Source organism: Thamnophis sirtalis, unplaced genomic scaffold (assembly GCF_051295495.1).
Source record: "Thamnophis sirtalis isolate CommonGarterSnake01/CBP01778 unplaced genomic scaffold, rThaSir2_p1.2 scaffold_12, whole genome shotgun sequence".
Taxonomy (NCBI): Eukaryota; Metazoa; Chordata; class Lepidosauria; order Squamata; family Natricidae; genus Thamnophis; species Thamnophis sirtalis.
In genome coordinates, this window is record NW_028261392.1 from 37,927,966 (window position 1) to 37,947,514 (window position 19,549).

The 19,549-nt window shown below is 36.8% G+C and overlaps 1 protein-coding gene across 2 annotated transcripts in view; it reads right to left on the reverse strand.

The window, feature by feature from the left end:
* Positions 1-173: 173 nt before the first annotated feature.
* Positions 174-19,549, reverse strand: part of CYFIP1 (cytoplasmic FMR1 interacting protein 1) — a 62,036-nt gene continuing 42,660 nt past the window's right edge. For both annotated transcript variants that reach the window (XM_087726831.1, XM_087726830.1), the window contains exons 19-31: positions 17,857-17,933; positions 16,848-16,956; positions 15,965-16,084; positions 12,935-13,134; positions 11,656-11,743; positions 8,993-9,136; positions 8,163-8,253; positions 7,108-7,238; positions 5,222-5,294; positions 4,402-4,496; positions 2,628-2,866; positions 1,681-1,828; positions 174-1,596 (exon numbers count right to left, since the gene is read on the reverse strand). In XM_087726831.1, coding sequence (XP_087582957.1) covers positions 1,432-1,596; positions 1,681-1,828; positions 2,628-2,866; positions 4,402-4,496; positions 5,222-5,294; positions 7,108-7,238; positions 8,163-8,253; positions 8,993-9,136; positions 11,656-11,743; positions 12,935-13,134; positions 15,965-16,084; positions 16,848-16,956; positions 17,857-17,933 — 1,680 coding nt within the window. In that variant the 3' untranslated portion in view covers positions 174-1,431. The remainder of the gene's footprint in view (positions 1,597-1,680; positions 1,829-2,627; positions 2,867-4,401; positions 4,497-5,221; positions 5,295-7,107; positions 7,239-8,162; positions 8,254-8,992; positions 9,137-11,655; positions 11,744-12,934; positions 13,135-15,964; positions 16,085-16,847; positions 16,957-17,856; positions 17,934-19,549) is intronic.

Below are 19,549 nucleotides of genomic sequence, written 5' to 3' on the forward strand. Positions count from 1 at the left end.
GTAAAGGCCACAGTCATGATACCTGTAGGTTCTTGTTCAGCACCATAACTAGGGAAGGTTGCCAAATAAGTAAACATTAAATCAGAATATAATCTTTTAAAGCAGGGATAGGCAAACTTTTAACTGGAAGTGCTGCAGTGAGCAGAGATATATTATTAAAATGAATAGGATAATGACTTCCCATTTTTCTTTATTTCTGGAAATTATCCCAACAAGTTAGCCTATTTTAACACTTAGAAAAGAAATTTATGACAGAGTTCCATAACATTACAGTAGGATTAAATAGTTCAAAATTTATCACATTGTGTTAACCAAGCTAAATACTTTGTGAACTTAGCCTATCGGTTTTCTACTTCAAATTAGAAAGAAACTCTTATGGCTGTGGGTTGATCATATCTGCTGTTAGGTCTGATAATCTATAATTTTAGAATAGTTTGCATTGTGTTAGAAACTTTAATATTACTGCCTATGTTATAAATACAATTACGCTACCTAGAAAATTGGATACAGAGATAATCTCTCTTGCAAACATGTCTTGACTTTATACATAATTGAAACAGTGATTCTTAGACCAGAAAAGCCAAACAATACTTTAAAATTACAGTAACATTTAATTCAGAATTTTGACAGAACTATTGAATCATGACTCATTAAAGTATACTTCTCAAACAGTTAAATGTTTGAAGATAATTTTTCTAAAACTAAATAACCCTTGAAAAAGGTATAAATCTAAGCTAGTAAATGTAAGCTGTGTTCCCTATATACTATTCCACAATAATTTCACCTTCAACTTCATTTGCTTCCAACAAGATATAAAAACAGGATTCAGATTCACCAATTATATGAGAAGCTAAAAAACCAGAAGTCCTTTATTCTAAGGGTATTTAACCGATTTCCTAAATCTGAATAAACACGAAGCATTAATTATTTCTATCTTACAATCATACTTTTAAAATCTCATTAAAATCTTTTATTTCCAAAGCTGATTACATTATGGGGTAAAATAGTTTTCTAAAGAGAACCTATTGATTAAAAAATAGCAAACGGAGTGTCTTTATAAGATAAGCTGAGCAGCTTTACTTTCCTTATACAAAAACATTTCAAGCATACTCCTATAATAAAATTCACTTTTGTTAGCCAAAGTAAATAAAGATCCCTTATATTAAGCCTTTAAAACAATTATAAAAACTGGAGAAACACAATGATTTACGCCTAAAATAGTTGCACTGCAAAGTGTTTTTATCAAAAGTATTTTAAAAATAGTCTAAAATCTGAAATTTGTGTACAGTAATTGAGTTTGAAAACAACCATTCAAACGTTTTAGTTGATCCTGGAAAGCAATGAAGATCAGGGCAGTCTCCCTTAGACAAAAAATCTAGTTTCAAAATGTGCTGCAACTGACCATTGTTTTCAAAAGATCACAGATCTTTTCTAGTTGCTGGCCAAAGACTGATGAATGGGAGGTTGGAAACAGCGGACATGTTCCACCGGTGTGCTTTCTCCATCACCAGATTTCAAATACTTGTCCAGTGTGGTAATAATTTCATCATTTAGGATCTGGAATTTGCGAATTCTCTCAACCATTTTTTTTAATGGCTACAAAACAAAAATTATAATCAGTAAAAGGGAAAGATACCAAAATGACACACAAAGTGAGAAATAAACCTTGGTCAAACCTACCACATTCTTGATGATTTCATCTTTGCCATCATGCTTCTGTACTTTCAGTAAGTGATAACAAAAATCGAGCACATCAAATCGACGCTGCTGTCCCAAGAGCACAATAATCATACAGCCAGCCCAATGCAGCCCATCTCCAAAACATTGTCTACAAAGTAAAAGTGTAGAGAAATCACTACATTATATTGAGTAAGGTAAATCAGGATTCTGGATTCCCAGTCCCAAGTCTGTCACTACAATTAACAATGCTGACTGAATGTTTTGCAGAATTTTGCAATATCTTTTTATTAAATGGTACTGCTAATAAGTATGCAGTCAAAGACTATATTTCAGAAATGGGTAGGGCAGGATCCATTCAGGATGGAATTTTAGATTTAAGTGTGAAATGGATGCCTTAGGCATCTGTCTCTTTAACCATTACAAATGCAAAGAAGACTTTTTTGAATTTTGTCTACTTCCTGTTGGCTTTTTGGGGGATCAGAAAAATGTCATTTCTGCATCCCTGCCTAATACTATATTCACTATTTTTGATTCAGTATATGATCTTTATCTTCATACAGTTCTAAAGAAATAGTTACATGAAACAGAACCACCCCAAAAACTATAAAACTGATTTGATATCTCCAAAGTTTAGATGCTGAAAACAAAAAATCATTGTAATCATAGTCAACTGTGACTCATTAGATTATCATTTTTGCATTTATTAAACTACATTTAAAATAGTATTTTAATGTTTTGGTCTAACAAAGTCTTGAGACTGACCAAATGCATTTGCGTAAGTAGCTGTATCAACAATATACAGTTTACTAATATTTGCAAAGGAATTAAGAGTTTAGTAATACAGTAAATTCTTAATTCCTTTGTTATATCATAGTCATATCTAACTTCAGAAATAAAAATAAAGCACTATTAAATAGCAATGCCATTGCCAGTATTTGGATACATACTCGACAGTAAATTCATGGGTTCCTACTGGAATACAGTATACAAACTGCATTGCACTCCAAAGGCGGTGAAATTCCACACACTCATCTACATGCATCACACCATTGCTAGGGAGAGGACCACGCCATATGGGATCATCCAGGAATATTCGAATCCTTGTTAAGATGACTTCAAACATAGAAAGTCCACAGCAGAGACGCTCCTTGGTTAGCAAATCTCCTTCTCTTGCAATGGCAATTTGCTATAATTGCAACCAACAATACAGTATCAGTCTATGAAGAACTTATTAACGTGAAAATGAGCTACTGAGTTTCAAATAGGATGGAAAACGATACTTTCCCACCCTATTTTAAATTATTTAATTTAGATAAAAGTCATACAAAATAACGTATGTGTAACTAAAATTTGAAAATAAAATGTATATACTATTAACATAATCAGCTCCCTCTTTTAGCACATTAAATGTACATGATAAATATACTGATCCATCTTCAATTTCTACAATTGAAAGACATCAAAAATCAATAAAGATTCAAATCCATCCTTTTGACAGAATGTGTTGTTTTCTTTTCACCTGCAGAGGCTGATTCTCTTCACTCAATCCCAAGCTCATTAAACCTAGAATTCTACATAAAGCGTCATATTTTGGAATGAAATTCTACATCATGTTTGCATCATTAGCTATTATGGTTTCCCCAGTGTTGAATTAATAGATGTAGTCATTGAATCCAAAAAGAGCCTACTAATATTTGGTTTTTTTTTCTTCCTCACACTTTTCCATTTTTTTTTCAAATCAACCAAACGTTTATTCATTAGTTGCAACAGGAATTGATCAACTGGTGTTGCCTAGCCCAGAGGTGAGACATACAAGCAATGGAACTGGTGCAGATGGCCACCATCCTGTCTCCCCATCACCAACTCTCTGCCCACCACCCAGGTCCCTGCCAATACTATCCCCACTCTCTACTGATGCCCTACCCCCGGCTGACACCCTCTCTTCCACTGACCGATGCAGGTCAACAGGGACAGCCCATAGACCAAATGTGGCCCATAGGCTGTAAAATGCCCAGGTCTGCCCTAGCATGATGTGGGCTGAGAGTGACTGACCCAAAGTTACCTAGCTGGCTTTCAAGCGTAAGACAGGACTAGAACTCATGACCTACTGGTTTTGAGGCTGGTGCCTTAATCACTGGACTAAATTTGCTCTCAACATTCCAAATATATCTGTATATCTCAAATAAAATATTTTCAAAGCATCTTAAGCAAGTCTTTTTCTAATGAATGGAATTAACAAATGAGAAAGTTATTTTCTTTTGGAACATATAAAAATTGAATATTCAAGGTTTTTTTTTTTCTCCCAATAAGAGAAAATAATGTTTTTATAAAAGGGGGGCTGGGAATCATCTTTGATTTTCATTAACTCATAGGCATATTTGTGCAGTTTCTGGGTATAGTATGAAAATAGTTTTCATTCCCTTTTGTTTCACTTTCCAAGTTTACTTTTACAGTCTGTTCTGCCAAATAGTTTCTCCATCCAAATATTAATTGTGGCCAATCTTATTTAGTGTTATAAATCACATAATCTGTCTAGCTGATAGTGTTGTATGGCACATAACTCTTTAAAATTTGAATTAGGAATCTAATAATAAAATAAAATCTCATTATTTAGAAATTAATTACTAATTCAACCAACATAGGATGCCAAAAAGCTCTATCCTCTATATGGTGGTAAGCAAGTAGGTAAAATGGCAGTTCTGTAAAAAACGTAAGGACTACCTGAGGTGTTCCCAGTCTTTCAATCAATGGAACAAGGTGGAGTGGAGCATATTTTGATTCTAGTCTCTTCATTTTAGCATCAAGTCTTTCCCCCTCTGGAAACAGACAGAGAGAGAATAATGTGATTTATTTTTCATTTATTCATTGTACTGTTCTTTTATCCCAACTTTTTGCATTCAGAGTCTGAAGGAGGCTAATAAAGCCTGTTTCAGCTTAATGTTTTGTTTGATTTATTCCACCACCACATTTTGTACATTCAAGAATACAAAATAAATACTAAACTTCAGAGCTTTTTATTTCACTCCTAAAATGGAGCTGTGAAGTTTAAACATATATTTGCTGCCACATGCTTTTTTTGTATATGCAGAAAAACATCCTAATTTTTAAAATGCACATGGCTTATACATCTTGTGAAAGGAAATGTTCTGTGGCAAATATCTGACGAAGATGACACATTTTCTTAACCATCTACTAAGCAAGAAGACCTATGAAATTTCATTTTGTAAACTAGCAGGATATGTAAACGATACCAGAATAAAAAGGGGGAGAAAGTGCTCAAAACAAAACTTAAATGAGGTAAAAATATAAAGTGCAGAAAGTTCCTTCACTTCATTAATCACACTAAGTTTTTCCAGCCATTTAAGATGCTTAATCTATTCTCTGCACAATAGATATGCACCACTAATAACAAAGCTTTATTTAATTCTGATACAAATGTGTGCTGTGTTTCATTAGCTTTTTGTCTTGATTTTGCAGTCCCACAATGACAGCATAATTTGGCATGAATATTTCGGTTGGAAAGCCATAGGAAAAAGCATACCCTTGACATGAATTCTTGGTAAAATATTCTGGAATGGTGCTGCATGCAATAGATCACAAACTTCCTCCAATGACTGCAACAAAGAGAATAAAGATATAACACTAGAGAGCTGCGATTGGGAATCTCTGACTGCAACACTGTGGCTGTTGTCTGATTTTGAACTGAAGTAGCAATATCCAAAAAAGAACATTTTTTCCATGATTTCCTGATGGAAACTGGCCTGTGCCCCCATGTATAGGAACAGTTCCATAAACGAGGAAAATGAAGAGAGAAATACTGCTGAGGAACATGACTAATCCCACTCAAACAACCAGCAGGAATGTATTGATCAACACCAGGGTAGCAAGTATTACATTTTTTTAAACTTGCAAGATATAATGATCTTTTGGTAGATTTGCCTCTGTCTAACAGTTGCTATCAGAATAGCAAAGTAGTTTCATGGGCAGAATAAAATTTTATTTTATAAGTAAAACAATCCACATAGCAGAGTTTATCAAAAAGCATAACACAAATTGTTAATTTCCATTGTTCAAGCAGCAGGTGGAAAGATGTCAACTGGACATAGAATTAAGTTTTTGTTTTCAACATTATTCTAAAATTCACTATCTCTCCTAAGATAGTTTTCATAATAGAACTGAAAATCTAGGAAAGTAATGACAGAGCTCTCGTTTTTTTTAAAAAGGATCTTCAAAATGTATTGAATTTGATAACTGTTCATTTAGACGCTTAACACTGATGAAACTATCTGTGCCAGGAGGCTGTTTTATATTCCAACAGACCAAAATTCAGGAAGGCTACCTTCATAAGGGAGCAAACGGTTGTTTTCAGAATATACTTTCAATATGCGGAATGAATGAAGGAGATATACAGATTATGCTGTGAGAATTTACAGCACAGGTTTTTCTTTCCAATGATTATTCCAGTTAGCTTGGCAGAACTTTCAAATAAGAATATACAGTCACCACCATGCAAAGCCCCATCTTTTTATACATGCATGTGTCAATGTAAATAAAAAGGGGCAAACTGTCAATAACATAGTCACTACTGCCATCTTAAGCCACCCACGTAAATACCTTAGTTCAGGGTTGTCAAACTCGTGGCCCGTGGGCCAGATGTGTCACGTGCCGTCTCCGCCCCTGCCATTTAGCAAAGGGGGGGGCGAATCCCGATACATCATGTGATTCCACCATGACACTGTAAGTTTGACACCCCAGCCTTAGATGATATACAGAATTGCTGAAATGCTAGGAAAAATTACTATTGAAGGACTGCTTCTCTATGGAGTAGCTCAAGTATATATAATATTTTTAAAATTAGAAAACATTTTACGAGCACTTAGGTGCAAAAAGAACCATTCTGATTTTTCATTACTCATGTATCTTCAACACTGATGGTGTTTCAAGAGCTTCTCTGTAATTTCTCTAAAGACAGATTTTTATTTTTCAAAGTTCTTTTTCTAAACCAGACAGCAGAGGGCATAAAAGAAATAGGACTTCTCCTTTGAAGGGAAAAAGACCCAAAATAATTTGTGCAAATTTTAAATTTGAATTATTATGAAAAATGCTAGAATTTCTTCTTCACAATGTTATTTTTATAAATAGTTAAAAAGTGTTTGAAAGTTAAGGCTCTTAATTGATGGTTGATTTAATGCCATAAGCCATAATCTTTAATGTATGAAGCACACAGGGAAACAATAGCACTCGTTGGCTTCTGCAGCAGGGGGCAAATGCTGAAACATGTATGACAATGTCGATATGCAGTCTTATGTACTTGGGGCACAAATATGTAATTGATGCCTTTGCATGATGGCCTAATAGTACATACTGTATGCTCTTTTGGCTTCATTGTACTGTAATCTGTTATTGACACTGCTTTTCCACACCTACCAGGCTCTGCTCAATGAGGAGACAGAAGAGAATAGCATTTCCCACTTCTCTCAGATTTTGGAAACACACAGTTTTCAGTTCAGCATACTCAACAATATCCTTGAGCTGATGATGAAAGAATTCCAGAATTCCTGAAGAATGTGGTAATAGGAGAAAAGAGAACGAGAGAGAGACAGACACAGAACAGAGAGAGAGAGGGGGGGAGCGAATAAAAGGTCACATAAGTCAGCACCACAGTATGCTGTTCACCGAAAATTAGTATTTTTTCCTCTATATTCATTACAGGTAGTCCTTGATTTAAATGATTCATTCAGTGACCGTTCAAAGTTACAACAGTACTGAAAAAAATAACTTATAACTGTTTTTCACACAACCATTGCAGCAGCCCCATGGTCACATGATAAAAATTCGGATGCTTGGCAACTGCTCATATTTATGACGGTTGCAAGGTCCCAGGGTCATGTGACAACTTTTTGCGATCTTCTGACAAGCAACAGGGAAACCAAATTCACTTAACAACTATGGCAAGAAAGATCATAAAATGGGGCAAAACTCACTTAACAAGAGTCGTGCTTAGCAACGTAAATTTTGGGCTCAGTTGTAGTCATAAATCAAGGAATACATGTATCCAGATAAGGAAGCCATAGTTGTGATATTATATTCCATAGGCCTAAATGCTATCAATACAATCTCTTTTCACTTAGAATATTTCAGGATACCAGGATTGATCCCTTCTTGAACTGTTGGTCCCCACCCCCACCCCCCCATACATATAGGTAAAATGTCATGGCTGGCTGGGGAATTCTTAAAATTGCCAATGCTGGACACTCCTCTAAATCTTGAGATTATTGTTGTATCCATAATCAATAAAGGTCAATTATGGAACTCTTGATGCCTACAAAATATATTGGAGGAAACCTGAAAATATATTACTCCAATCTATGACAAACTGAAAAGTAAAATATAGCAATATTAATCTTTTTAAACACTATATAATTGTTTATTAAATAACCCAATAAAAAGAAGAAACAAACATTCATTAAAATTGAACTTACCTGGGGAGCCATACTCATGTCTAGGCAACCTACAGATTTTGGGCATTACTTCCATTAAGGTCTTTACATACTGAAGAATTGTGCCTTGTAACTGAGAAAGCAAATATAAACAATATTGCTAAATGAGCATAAATTGAACTGGGGTTCGTAAGAAACAAGCAATGTTTTAAGTGTACTACTATTTTAAGCAGGGTTCATTTACATAAAAATATGAACATTGCCATGTGAACACTGCTTCAAAGTGAACACACTTATGATAAGACATACAAGTGCAATAGTTGTACAAAAACACATTTCATCTCTATATAGGTACATTTATGTATTTTAAAAAAAGTAACAATTGAGTGAAAACATTAATTGTATTGTTTACTGCTAATACAAGATGTAAATTTAGGCAAATTAGCCAGATATGACTAAGCATACTTTGATGATATCCCCTAGAAAACAGTGGGACAAGCTGAAGTCCCAAAATGAAATGGGAAAAGATGTCAAATATTTTAATTAATAAACTAAAACTTCCTGTGACTTTCTTCTTTCATCCATACTATAGTATGAAATTTTATATTTCAAGGGAAACAAAATAATGTTTATGCTTCTAAGAATCATATAATTAAGAATGATTTTCACACACAATTATAATTCCTATTTTCATACCATTTCACTCATGTATAGTCATTGGCATTCCCAGAGATACTCCTTTAATAGCTGGAGCAGTATGAATTGTGATCCAAAATATGTGAGGAACATAAAATTGAAAACCTGAGTGATTAAATGAACTTGAAGAAAGGGTAGCTTTTTCTATTTTACTGAAATAAAAATAATCCACATACCAGACTCTTGACAACTTTCAGTAATTCTTCCATCACCACAGCAATCCCTTGATATCCCAGTAGTCTGCAAATCACTTTGAAATGAGGGGGGCCTACAAAGTCCCTATAGTTGCTATAAATGCTGGAGTATGCCAGATTCAAAGCCTAGAGAGGAGAACAACGCAAGTCATTCAAATCAAGTTAGAAAGTATATCTCCTTTCATTACAAAATATATGAAAGAATACTTTCAGGGAATCAAATTACATTTAATTTTAAAAAGTAAAATGATGTTTGAAATATATGATACTTTCAGTTAAAGGAACAAAAAGAATGAATTTTGTAATTAATTAAATGCAATTAGTCCTGCAGATAATCTGAACCAATGCCATACAGCAGTGGTGGGTTCTGGATCCCGTTGCAACTGGTATGGTGAAACCAGGCTGGGTGCCCACCATGCAGCACAAATGCAGCACACACATGGGTACCTAACACTTGTGACGTCCAGCTGCTCGGCTGAGCCTTGCGCAGGCACCGTAAGTTCCGTGTGCAAATGCCCTGATCAGCTCAAATAGCGGTAAGGAGAGCGGGCTGTACCGAGGGGTACTGGTCATATCCCACCACTGCCATACAGGGTTTAAAGGTGGTAACTAGATCCTAAATTGCACTCAGAAAGAAACTGGAAGCCAATGCAGCTTACACAACAGCAGTGTGATATGGGCAAACTCCAAGGTACTCTGCACTATGTGTCCCACACCATTCTGGACCAATTGTAACTTTCAGGTGGTCTTCAAGAAGCAAGTAGAGCACATTACAGTAATCCACTACCCTTCTCTTTTTCTAAAAAAAACCCTTGCAATTATTACAATGAATTGCCTTGGCACATGATTTCTACTACTTTATATTGTAAAATTTTAGAGATAAAACAAGTTAGAATATGAATTTGCCATTTAATGCATCAGTAATGTATAGGAAAATCTTTTACGTGTTAATATCAGCCAAATGTTACAAAGACTGTTTTGCCACAAGAAATATAACAAGATACAGATAATTAATAGCACTGTGAAACAAACTTAAGAATAATAAAGCCCAAATGCTCTTTCTAATGTGATATTTCTCTCCGCCTCAGTCCAATGGTTCATTCATTCATTTCATTTTCATTTTATTAGGTTTGTATGCCGCCCTATTCCCAAGAGACTCAGGGCGGCTAAGTAGTGGTCACTAAAGAATTGAGAATTATTCACTTGAATCACCAATGAAGCAAGCAGAGTCTGGCAAGAGTGGTTCAGAATGCCTTTGCATTAGCAAATAAGAAGAAAGATAAATTTCCTTAGGGAGCAGAACAGGCTGTTCTTGAATGGATGTAAGTAGAAGATAACACAACCCTTATCACAAGAAACCTCTGTAAACAAAAGGTCAAAGAATGGGAAACGTATTGTGCAAAAAGCATGTAGCAGCATCTATGAATCATGAAGAAATCTACTTGCTCGTTTGCAAACTATCATTCTTATTTGAATATTTTATGACAATCTCAGGATTTTTACTCTGAGCATAATTTATGGAATTTGACTACTTGTAAGCATTTGCCAATATTAATAATTTAAGGGGAAAATCCCGTGAAAAATACATTTGTATATTTGTACATCTGCATTGCTTTCTTGAATACTCAGATTAAATAAGTGATTTAATTACAGTAAAGGATTCTGATTTTATTGCATTTCAATTTGGAGCAAAACAAAAAAAATCTGTATTAAAGACAAAGAAATTATAAACTGCAGAGAATTTTAAGAAGTCAAATCCATAAATTATGCTCCTTGTATTATATCAAACCTTCATTGTGCTTTTTTCCTCATTACAGCATTAAGTAAGTCCCACCTGCTTGTACATTATAAACAAATGTAGTATGTCTGCAGTACTGTATCGTTCAGCAATCAGTACTTTTAGTTCAGTCAAGGATCAGTTTTACTCTGAGAATGTGCTAACATAAAATGGGTGATATAATAAAATATGTTTAACAGTTTGGATAATCCCTTTGCTTCACTGACAAAACCTTAGACCAAATGAGATACCTTCTAAGAGGGCTACCTCTATTATGATCTTATTTTCTAGAACTAAGGATGAACTTTCTTTGGAGCATAGCATTCTCAAGCTCCCTTATGTAGACACAAAACCGCTAGGACAAAAGTGGCTTATTTTATCTGCCGATGGAGTCGTCTGATAATCAACTTTGAATGGTCGACAACTGCCTGTACATTTTTCTTTCAGAAACAAATAAACAATTACACCCCACAAGTTATAGAGTGCAACTATTCTTAAAATGGACCCCACTGAAAAAAGTAGAGACTGCAAAATTAGATATAATACCCTGTTTCCCCCAAAATAAGACCTCCCTGGATAATAAGCTCAATTGGGATTTTGAGCACATGCGCTAACATAAGTCCTCCCCCCAAAATAAGCCCTCTCTGAAAATAATGTAACACAGCAGTAGCCATGAGGTGACCACGCTTGCCCCCTGCTGCACCTCAAAAATAATAAGACCTCCCTGAAAATAAGGCCAAGTGCTTATTTCGGGAGTCAAAAGAAAATAAGACCCTGTCTTATTTTTGAGGAAACACGGTACATAGTGCTACAGAATGAAAATTATGAAACACCTGCTACATGAAAACAAATAAAGAAAAATATTAACCTTCGATCCATGTAGATATTGAGGCTGTGCATTGGGCTGCTTGTCTCTCTGGAATTCCTGAGAAAATGGTAGTATTGTTCGAACAAACCTATGTAAACCAAACAAGGCAACTGTCAGGCTCCAAAAACCAAGACAGACCTGTGATTCTTTCAAGTAGTTTTCTTTATTTTTCTCACTAATGGACAGAATCTTGCCAAACTAAAAACATGCTACTAACCCCATAGAAATATACTCTGGGAATTATTAGGGAGGGTTGTCTTCATCCTTTTTTTCCACATAAGCTATCTGAACTGAGTTGTCTCTTGATCATCTAGATTGCACTCCCTCCCTGCTTGCAACCCAGATTATATTCCATCACAGCAATGCAATTTATAATTATGTAAATTCCACCTTAGTCATGAAAGCATGTTAGATTTATATCCTGCTTTTATTTTAAATTGGGAGCTCAAGGTGTCACTCATTCTTCTATTTTTCGAGACAACAATTTAGTGAGGTATGTTGAATTGAGAGAGAAGCAGAGACTAGTCCTGTGAGCTTCTGTGGCTGGGAATAGACTGACATGTCCAACCCCTTAAACACTACACCAGAACTTGTGCCAGTCCAACATTTTCACCACTACACCACACCAGATCCTATTCCTTAAAAAAAAAAATCAATTCTGTATTATTATGTGAATTATGAGAAATATGATGGTGGAGTTAATGTGTCATGCAATAGAAAAGCAAGCACTGGCAGAACTGCTGCCTTTTATTTCTTTTTTAACCTTAATTCTATGAATCTACCCAATTGTTCTAAAGCCTTTCTTTTACAAAGTTTGTTCTAATTAAATGAGATCAAAAGCTACATTCATATTTGCGCCCTCTGCATTCATGAATAGTGAGGCTATTGTATAAAAGCTACAATCGAATATCATGCTCCACATAGTACAAACAATTTTAACAGCACAAGCACACATATAAAAATGCACACAAGAGAACACATAGAAATATCTAGTAACTACTGGGAAAGGAGCTTTAAAAAACTAGGAAGCTGCTAGTATTTTATAGGTCATTTCCCAATATTTATGCCTCAAGCCAACTGCTGAACCTCTTTCTTGAAAAGGATTTCAAATATTTTTTAAAAAACTAGAAATCCCTGTCGACAGAAAGCGCTGATATCAAGACTCATACACTTAAAACCTTAGTTAAGTTGGCTACATGTAGCTATCAGAGCAAACTTTTGTACCAGGATCATGAAATTAAGTACAGTATTAAAAAAAATATTTAATTGTTGCACTAACCTGTTGGTTGACCCATTGTAGCAATAATTGGGAAGAAAATCATAGTTGAGTTCCCAAAAGACGTGAAGAGTGATTCTTCCATAGGGAGCAGATACATTATGATTGGCTTCTCTGAACATAGCATCAAAGCTGTCTAAAGTCATATATCTGCTCAGGAGCTTGTGTGTCATCTTGTTTATTTCTACTAATCCATCCAACTCCTGATAATTTTTCATGGACAGATAAAAGTCATAAGGAGAGAAAAAAAATCAGAATCTTCTAAAAGATCTAAATCATTAAATCTTTTTAGTGACTATGCACATTAGAAAAATGTTGATCTATGTTGGAATTATTTCTTGCCTACTTATTTCAAATGTATATAATGGACAAAGAGCCAGAGTCTCAAATCATTTTTGTAGTAACAATTTTAAATATATGATACGTTGGTTTCCTATCTAACTGGAAGTTCCTAAACACTGAAAAGCCTATAGGATGACATGTTTCAATGCCTTTCCCTCAGTCGCACTGGAAGATATTGAAAGATTCTTTTCATGAACTATTTAGGTCCTTGCAGAGATGGTCAGATGGAAACTATTGCACATGCTCTTCTCCACTGCACGTATTATTGAGATGTTTGCAGCCTTTATAGCTAGTCCTGACTTACAACAGTTCATTCAGTGACCACTCAGTTACAACAGCATTGAAAAAAAGTGACTCATGACCATTTTTCACACATGCAACTATTGCAGCATCCCCATGGTCATGTGATCAAAATTCAGATTCTTGGCTACTAACTCATATTTATGATGGCTGCAGTGTCCCTGGGTCAGGTGATCACCTTGTGTAATCCTCTGACAAGCACCGTCAATGGAGAAGCCATTGATTCACTTGACAATTGTGGCAAGAAAGATCTTCTTAACAGCATATATTTTAGCCTATCTCTTTAAGGGTACCAAATAATTCCCTTTCTAGAGTCTATCTTTTCTAATCATCAAAATCATAAATCACAAATTTATTTTTTCTTTTTTCCTGCGAAAAGTCCATGATTTCCAGTCACTTCACACAAAAATACAGTATTTCCAACAGCATTACACAAGGAGAATACATGAGATCTATTTTATTTATACAGATTAATGGGGGGGGGGGGAACATCTTAGACTCCATAATTTAAACCAGAATATATAGTTGAAAGAACCCTAAAATTAACAGGCCACCAACTGCAATCCTTACATAGACATCTGAAATAAATCGCTGCAATTGGAGGTAGTCACCAACTACTGTTATAGAGATAAAAGGCAATTTGCAGTGCAGCTTTATCTCTGCTTGACATTGATGCTGAATGTGTCTGGAAAAGAGCCCCTTTCTAGATTTCAATCACATCCTTCACTTTGATGAGAAATGGGCTCGTGTCTTCTTCTTAGCATCTTTGAGAAGGCAAATGTGAATTGCTCTTTTAGTTCCTATACCCAGAATTACTCTCTGCTCACTCTGTTTGATCGAACTGTCCTCTGTATTAATGAGGTATATTCCTAATTAATATCTAGGTAATATCTAATTATATATTACCTACCACCCTCATGCTGGCCTTTGATCTTAATAAAGATGTGACTGATTGATATATTACCCATAATTATACGAAACATAATTCAATGTTTCAGGCCTACCTTGATTACCCCGATACGCCATTTATGGAAAAAGGATGTGGGCCCCAGGTGCCAGGGAGAGAGCAAACAGCTCATCCAGCCCAAAGGATTGCCACCGAACCATATTATTTATTATGGTTATTATTTATTATTGTAGTATTACTTTACCACAATAAAGAAATGTTATCATTTCAATGCTAGCAATTTCTAAAAGGACAAAGAGGCAATGATGAAACACTGAGCAATTGTATAACTTTCAGCTTTTGCCATTCCCACTGGCAAAATGGCCATGTGGCTGTTTCTTGGTTGAGGCAGCTTTCATGGCTTTCATGCAATGGTTCATTTAAAATGGACCCTCAGCTCACCAGCCCAGCATGAAATGGTTATTGAAGGCACAGAACAGTGATTGGAGGATGTGTGTGCCTATCATAGCATACTCCATTCAACTGCAACAGAGGCATTTATGGAAGATGGTATTGTGCACAGCAGGTGGATGCTTTCCTGCTTATGCTGGTCAAAGGGGAGAACAATACATTCAAGAGATGGAGATCACTTTTCTGGCAATCTGCAGTGGGCTGAGGATAATGTTACTATTCTTACCATCACAAAATAGTAAGAAAATCAAAATAGTAAGAGAAGAAAGTACAGATAAGCCCTATCCTTGAACAATGATGACAGAAGAATATCCAAAAAGAATAACAATTCATGGATGAGTACAAGTAACCCTATCTGGTCACTCCTCATTTTTTTTCTTATTGTCATTTTGCTGGTGATCGGTCAGATTCTTGGCAGGGAAAGTTTTTTAATTCCTTCTGAGCCAAATGTTTCTAATCAAGGAAAATCCAGAAATCAGATAGTACAGGACAGAAATAAATTGCAGGTAGTCCTCAATTTATGACCACAATTGAGCCCAGTTAACATTTCTGTTGCTAAACAAAACAGTATTTAAGTGAGTTTTGTTCCACTTTATGACCTTTCTTGCCACAATTATTAAATGAATCAGTACAGTTGTTAAATCAGTAACACGGTGGTTAAGTGTTACTCGCTTCCCCACCGACTCTGCCTTTCAGAGCAAAAGGTAATCACATGTCCCTGGGACACTGCAACCATCATAAATACATGCCAGTTGCCAAAAACATCCAAGTTTTGATCGGGTGACCTTGGTGATGCTGTAATAGTTTTATAAAAAATGGTCATATGTCACTTATTCAGTGTTATTGTACCTTGGTCACTGAATAAGTGATTGTAAGTCAAGGAGCACCTGTATTTCTTTGCACTGATCATATTACACTCTTGCATTAACTTTGTTATTAATAACAACTGGCTGAAGGAACCTTGTCAAATTTGACATTTTCTGTTAACTCCAGACCCAGTGGGACATTAAATCCTAATGCATTTCAGCACTTACTACAATGGAGGTCAAATCTTCACTTTCAAAACGCCCAATTGCCAGTTCCATTGATTTGTACACAGCTGCTGAAATTCTCTGCGTGATCAAGCGATTCAGATCAATTGACCGACCAAGAAGCTGAAGGAAACAGACAAAAATATTAAATGAAGTTTTAATGTAATTATTCCATATCTGTAAGAACAAATGTCCTGAGCCCCACATGCGTTAAGGTACGTTTGGTTTGCAGAAATGTTATGCAACAAGCCAAATACATTTTTTCAGATCACAGTACATTCCTGAAGGTGGAAATGTCACGTAAATGAATTAATTCTACATGCTCAACTACATTTATACTTTTTACTTGTACCAGCAACCATATATTAAAAATAGACACCTATCCAAGTAATCTTTGATGGGTGAAATGTAGCAAAATAACTGGCAAGTACGATATACCCAAATTATGTTATTCACAGGATATACTAAATTATAGAAATATTAATTATTCACATTATCAACTAAATAGTGACATGTATAGGCCCACACTGATGTCCAAATCTGGTTCACTTTCATACTATGACCAGGTTTACCTTCCTTAACCCTAAGTTAGCTGAGCCTGAACTGGAAGGGGTTTTAGCCAAAGATTGACTTCACCTAATCATCTTTGGACAAAGAGATGCAAATAGAACTGCTGTTCTTAAACATGCTTTCAGCCTCTAAGATACAAGAGCCCATTCCCACCTCATATTACAGGATTAAGGAGATTGGGCTACTAAATATTTTTTTTAATATGAATCGTTTTGAAATAAAACAAAAAAGGAAACTTCAGACAAGCATTGGTGAGGTTTCTTGGGCATGATGGAAGTTGTAATCAAAAAATGCAATGAAAGAATAGTATACCAACCTGGACATGTCTCTGTTTTAGCAATGTTTCATATCGATTAGATGTTAGCAATGGAATTGTTGCACCTTGATTCTTACATTCTGATCTTAATCGTTTATCCAGAAGAAGGCTGCACAAAAGTGAGATTATTAAATAACACTCTATAATAGAGGTTATCTTTTAATATCATTATGTCAGTATTTTAAATAACACAGTAAGAGAATAACAGAGTTGGAAGGGACTATGAAGATCCGATCTACTGCTCAAGCAGGAGACCTTACATTATTTCAGATAAATGGTTGTCCAATCTCTTCTTAAAAATTTCCAGTGATAGAGCATCCAGTTTCTAAAGGCAAGCCGTTCCACAGATTAATTGTTCTAATTGTCAGGAAACTTCTCCTTGTTTCTAGGTTGGTTCTCCCTTTCATAAGTTTCCATCCGTTTGCTTCTTATTCAACCTTCAGGTGCTTTGGAGAATAAGTTGACCCCATTGTGGCAGCCCCTTAGATATTGGAAAGCTGCTATCATGTTACCTTTAGTCCTTTTTTTAAAAATTAAATTAAACATACCCAATTGCTGCAATTGTTCTTCCTGTATTTTAGATACCTCTGGTCTCCGGATCATCTTTGTTGCTCTTCTCTGTACTCTTTCTAGAATCTTAACATTTCTTTTACATAGTGGCAACCAAAACTGGGTGCAATATTCTAAGTATGGTCTTATCAAGGCATTATAAAGTGGCGCTAACACTTCACATGATCTTGATTCTATCCCTCTAATGAAGCCTAGAAATGCATTGGATTTTTTGGCAACTGCATCGCATTGGTGACTCATATTTAAATGATTGTCCACTAGGAAATCTTTCAATGTATGGCATACATCCAATGTATGGCAATGTAAATAAATTTACCACCCAGGATATTGTTGAACTACAACTTTCAACATTATTTAACATTTGTCATGCTAATTCAGACACTGGGAAGGCAGTAACTGAAGGCCCAGGCTAGCCCCAAACTTTAATGGAGTCACATACCTTCCTGCCATAACCTTGTAATATGCAAATATCTGATCTGCCAACTTGTAGACAAACTGATCAAAACATAAGTTGACCTAAAGAAAATATGAAAGATTAGACACTTTATTCAAATGCGTTTTCTTTTGAGCAATTTTAAAATGGAGGATGAAAAGGTACCTTCCCCAGCAATCGACCGTTGACTTACCTGAACAGTCCTTTTATGTGTGCTGCGAGGGGAATCCAAGCATGGGTTAACTTTGTCCATTAGCCTAGAGACTGAGTTATGCAAATTGGTGACCACGCCTCCTCTGACTGGTAGGGTCAGTTTTGTACGAAGTCAGCCGTTTAATGATGTATAACAATAACAATAGAGGCCGTAGCCCAACAGGTATACAAACATGGCAACAAAAACAAGTTACAACTAGTCACAAACAGTCATAGTCAAGTCATAGATCAGAAGTCAATCATGTGAAGAGTCACGATAACCTTGGCCAGCCGAAGCTGCGGGCGGGTTTGGATTCCCCTCGTAGCACACATAGAAGGACCGTTCAGGTAAGTCAACGGTCGTTCTCCTGTGTGCTGCTTGGGGAATCCAAGCATGGGACATGCCAAAGCAATTAAGATCCAGGGTGGGAGCTAGGCTGGCCAGGGTCCCCCGCAGGGGGGAGTACCTGTTGCAGTACACGCCACCCAAAAGAGGCCTCAGCCGAAGCATACACGTCAACTTTGTAGTGTCGGATGAACGGTGAAGGCGTAGACCAGGTCGCCGCCCTGCAGATTTCTTCCACTGAAGCTTGCGTGGCCCAGGCCGCCGTGGTAGCCGCACTCCTGGTAGAATGAGGAGTGATGCGCCTGGGTACCTGCCGAGATTGACTGTCATAAGCAAGAGCGATGCACGCCTTCAACCAGCGACCTATCGTATGGGAAGAAACCTTCTGCCCCATGGACGATGGCTGAAAGGACACAAAAAGCGCTTCCAATCGCCTGAAGGATGCCGTGCGTTTCACGTAGCGACGAAGAACTCTGCGCACATCCAGGTGATGCCATTGGCGCTCCTGTGGATGAGAAGGATTGGGGCAAAAGTCCAAGAGGACGAGTTCCTGAGCCCTGTGAAATAACGTGTTGACTTTCGGTAGAAAGGCAGGGTCCAAAGGGAGAACAACTCTGTTGGAGTGGAAAATACAGAGGTCCACCCGAACTGACAACGCCGCCAGTTTGGAAACCCGCCTAGCTGATGTAATAGCTACCAAGAACATGGTCTTAAGAGTCAATAGTCGAAGACTGATGGAAGTAATAGGTTCGAATGGAGAGTCCATAAGCGCCCTGAGCACTAAGGTCAAATCCCATGTAGGGTAGCGGTGCACGGTCGGGAGGTCGGATGTTGGCCGCCCCCTTCAGGAAAGCCTTGACTTGCGAATGTTGAGATAAGGAACGTCCCTGACCGCCCCCAATCACCGTGGCAAGGGCTGTGACCTGCCTGCGAAGCGTGTTGGGAGCCAAACCTTTGTTGAGACCCGATTGCAGAAAATCCAAAACTCGGGGCACCGAATCCTGGAGGGGATCTGCCCAGTCCGGCGGCACCATCTGCAGAAAGCCTGCCAGGTAGCCTCGTAAATCCGAGTGGTGGAGGGGCGACGGGCCGCTTGAATTGTGGCGATGACCTCGTTGGAGTAATGAAGCTCGGTCAGCAGAGCCTGCTCACGTGCCACAT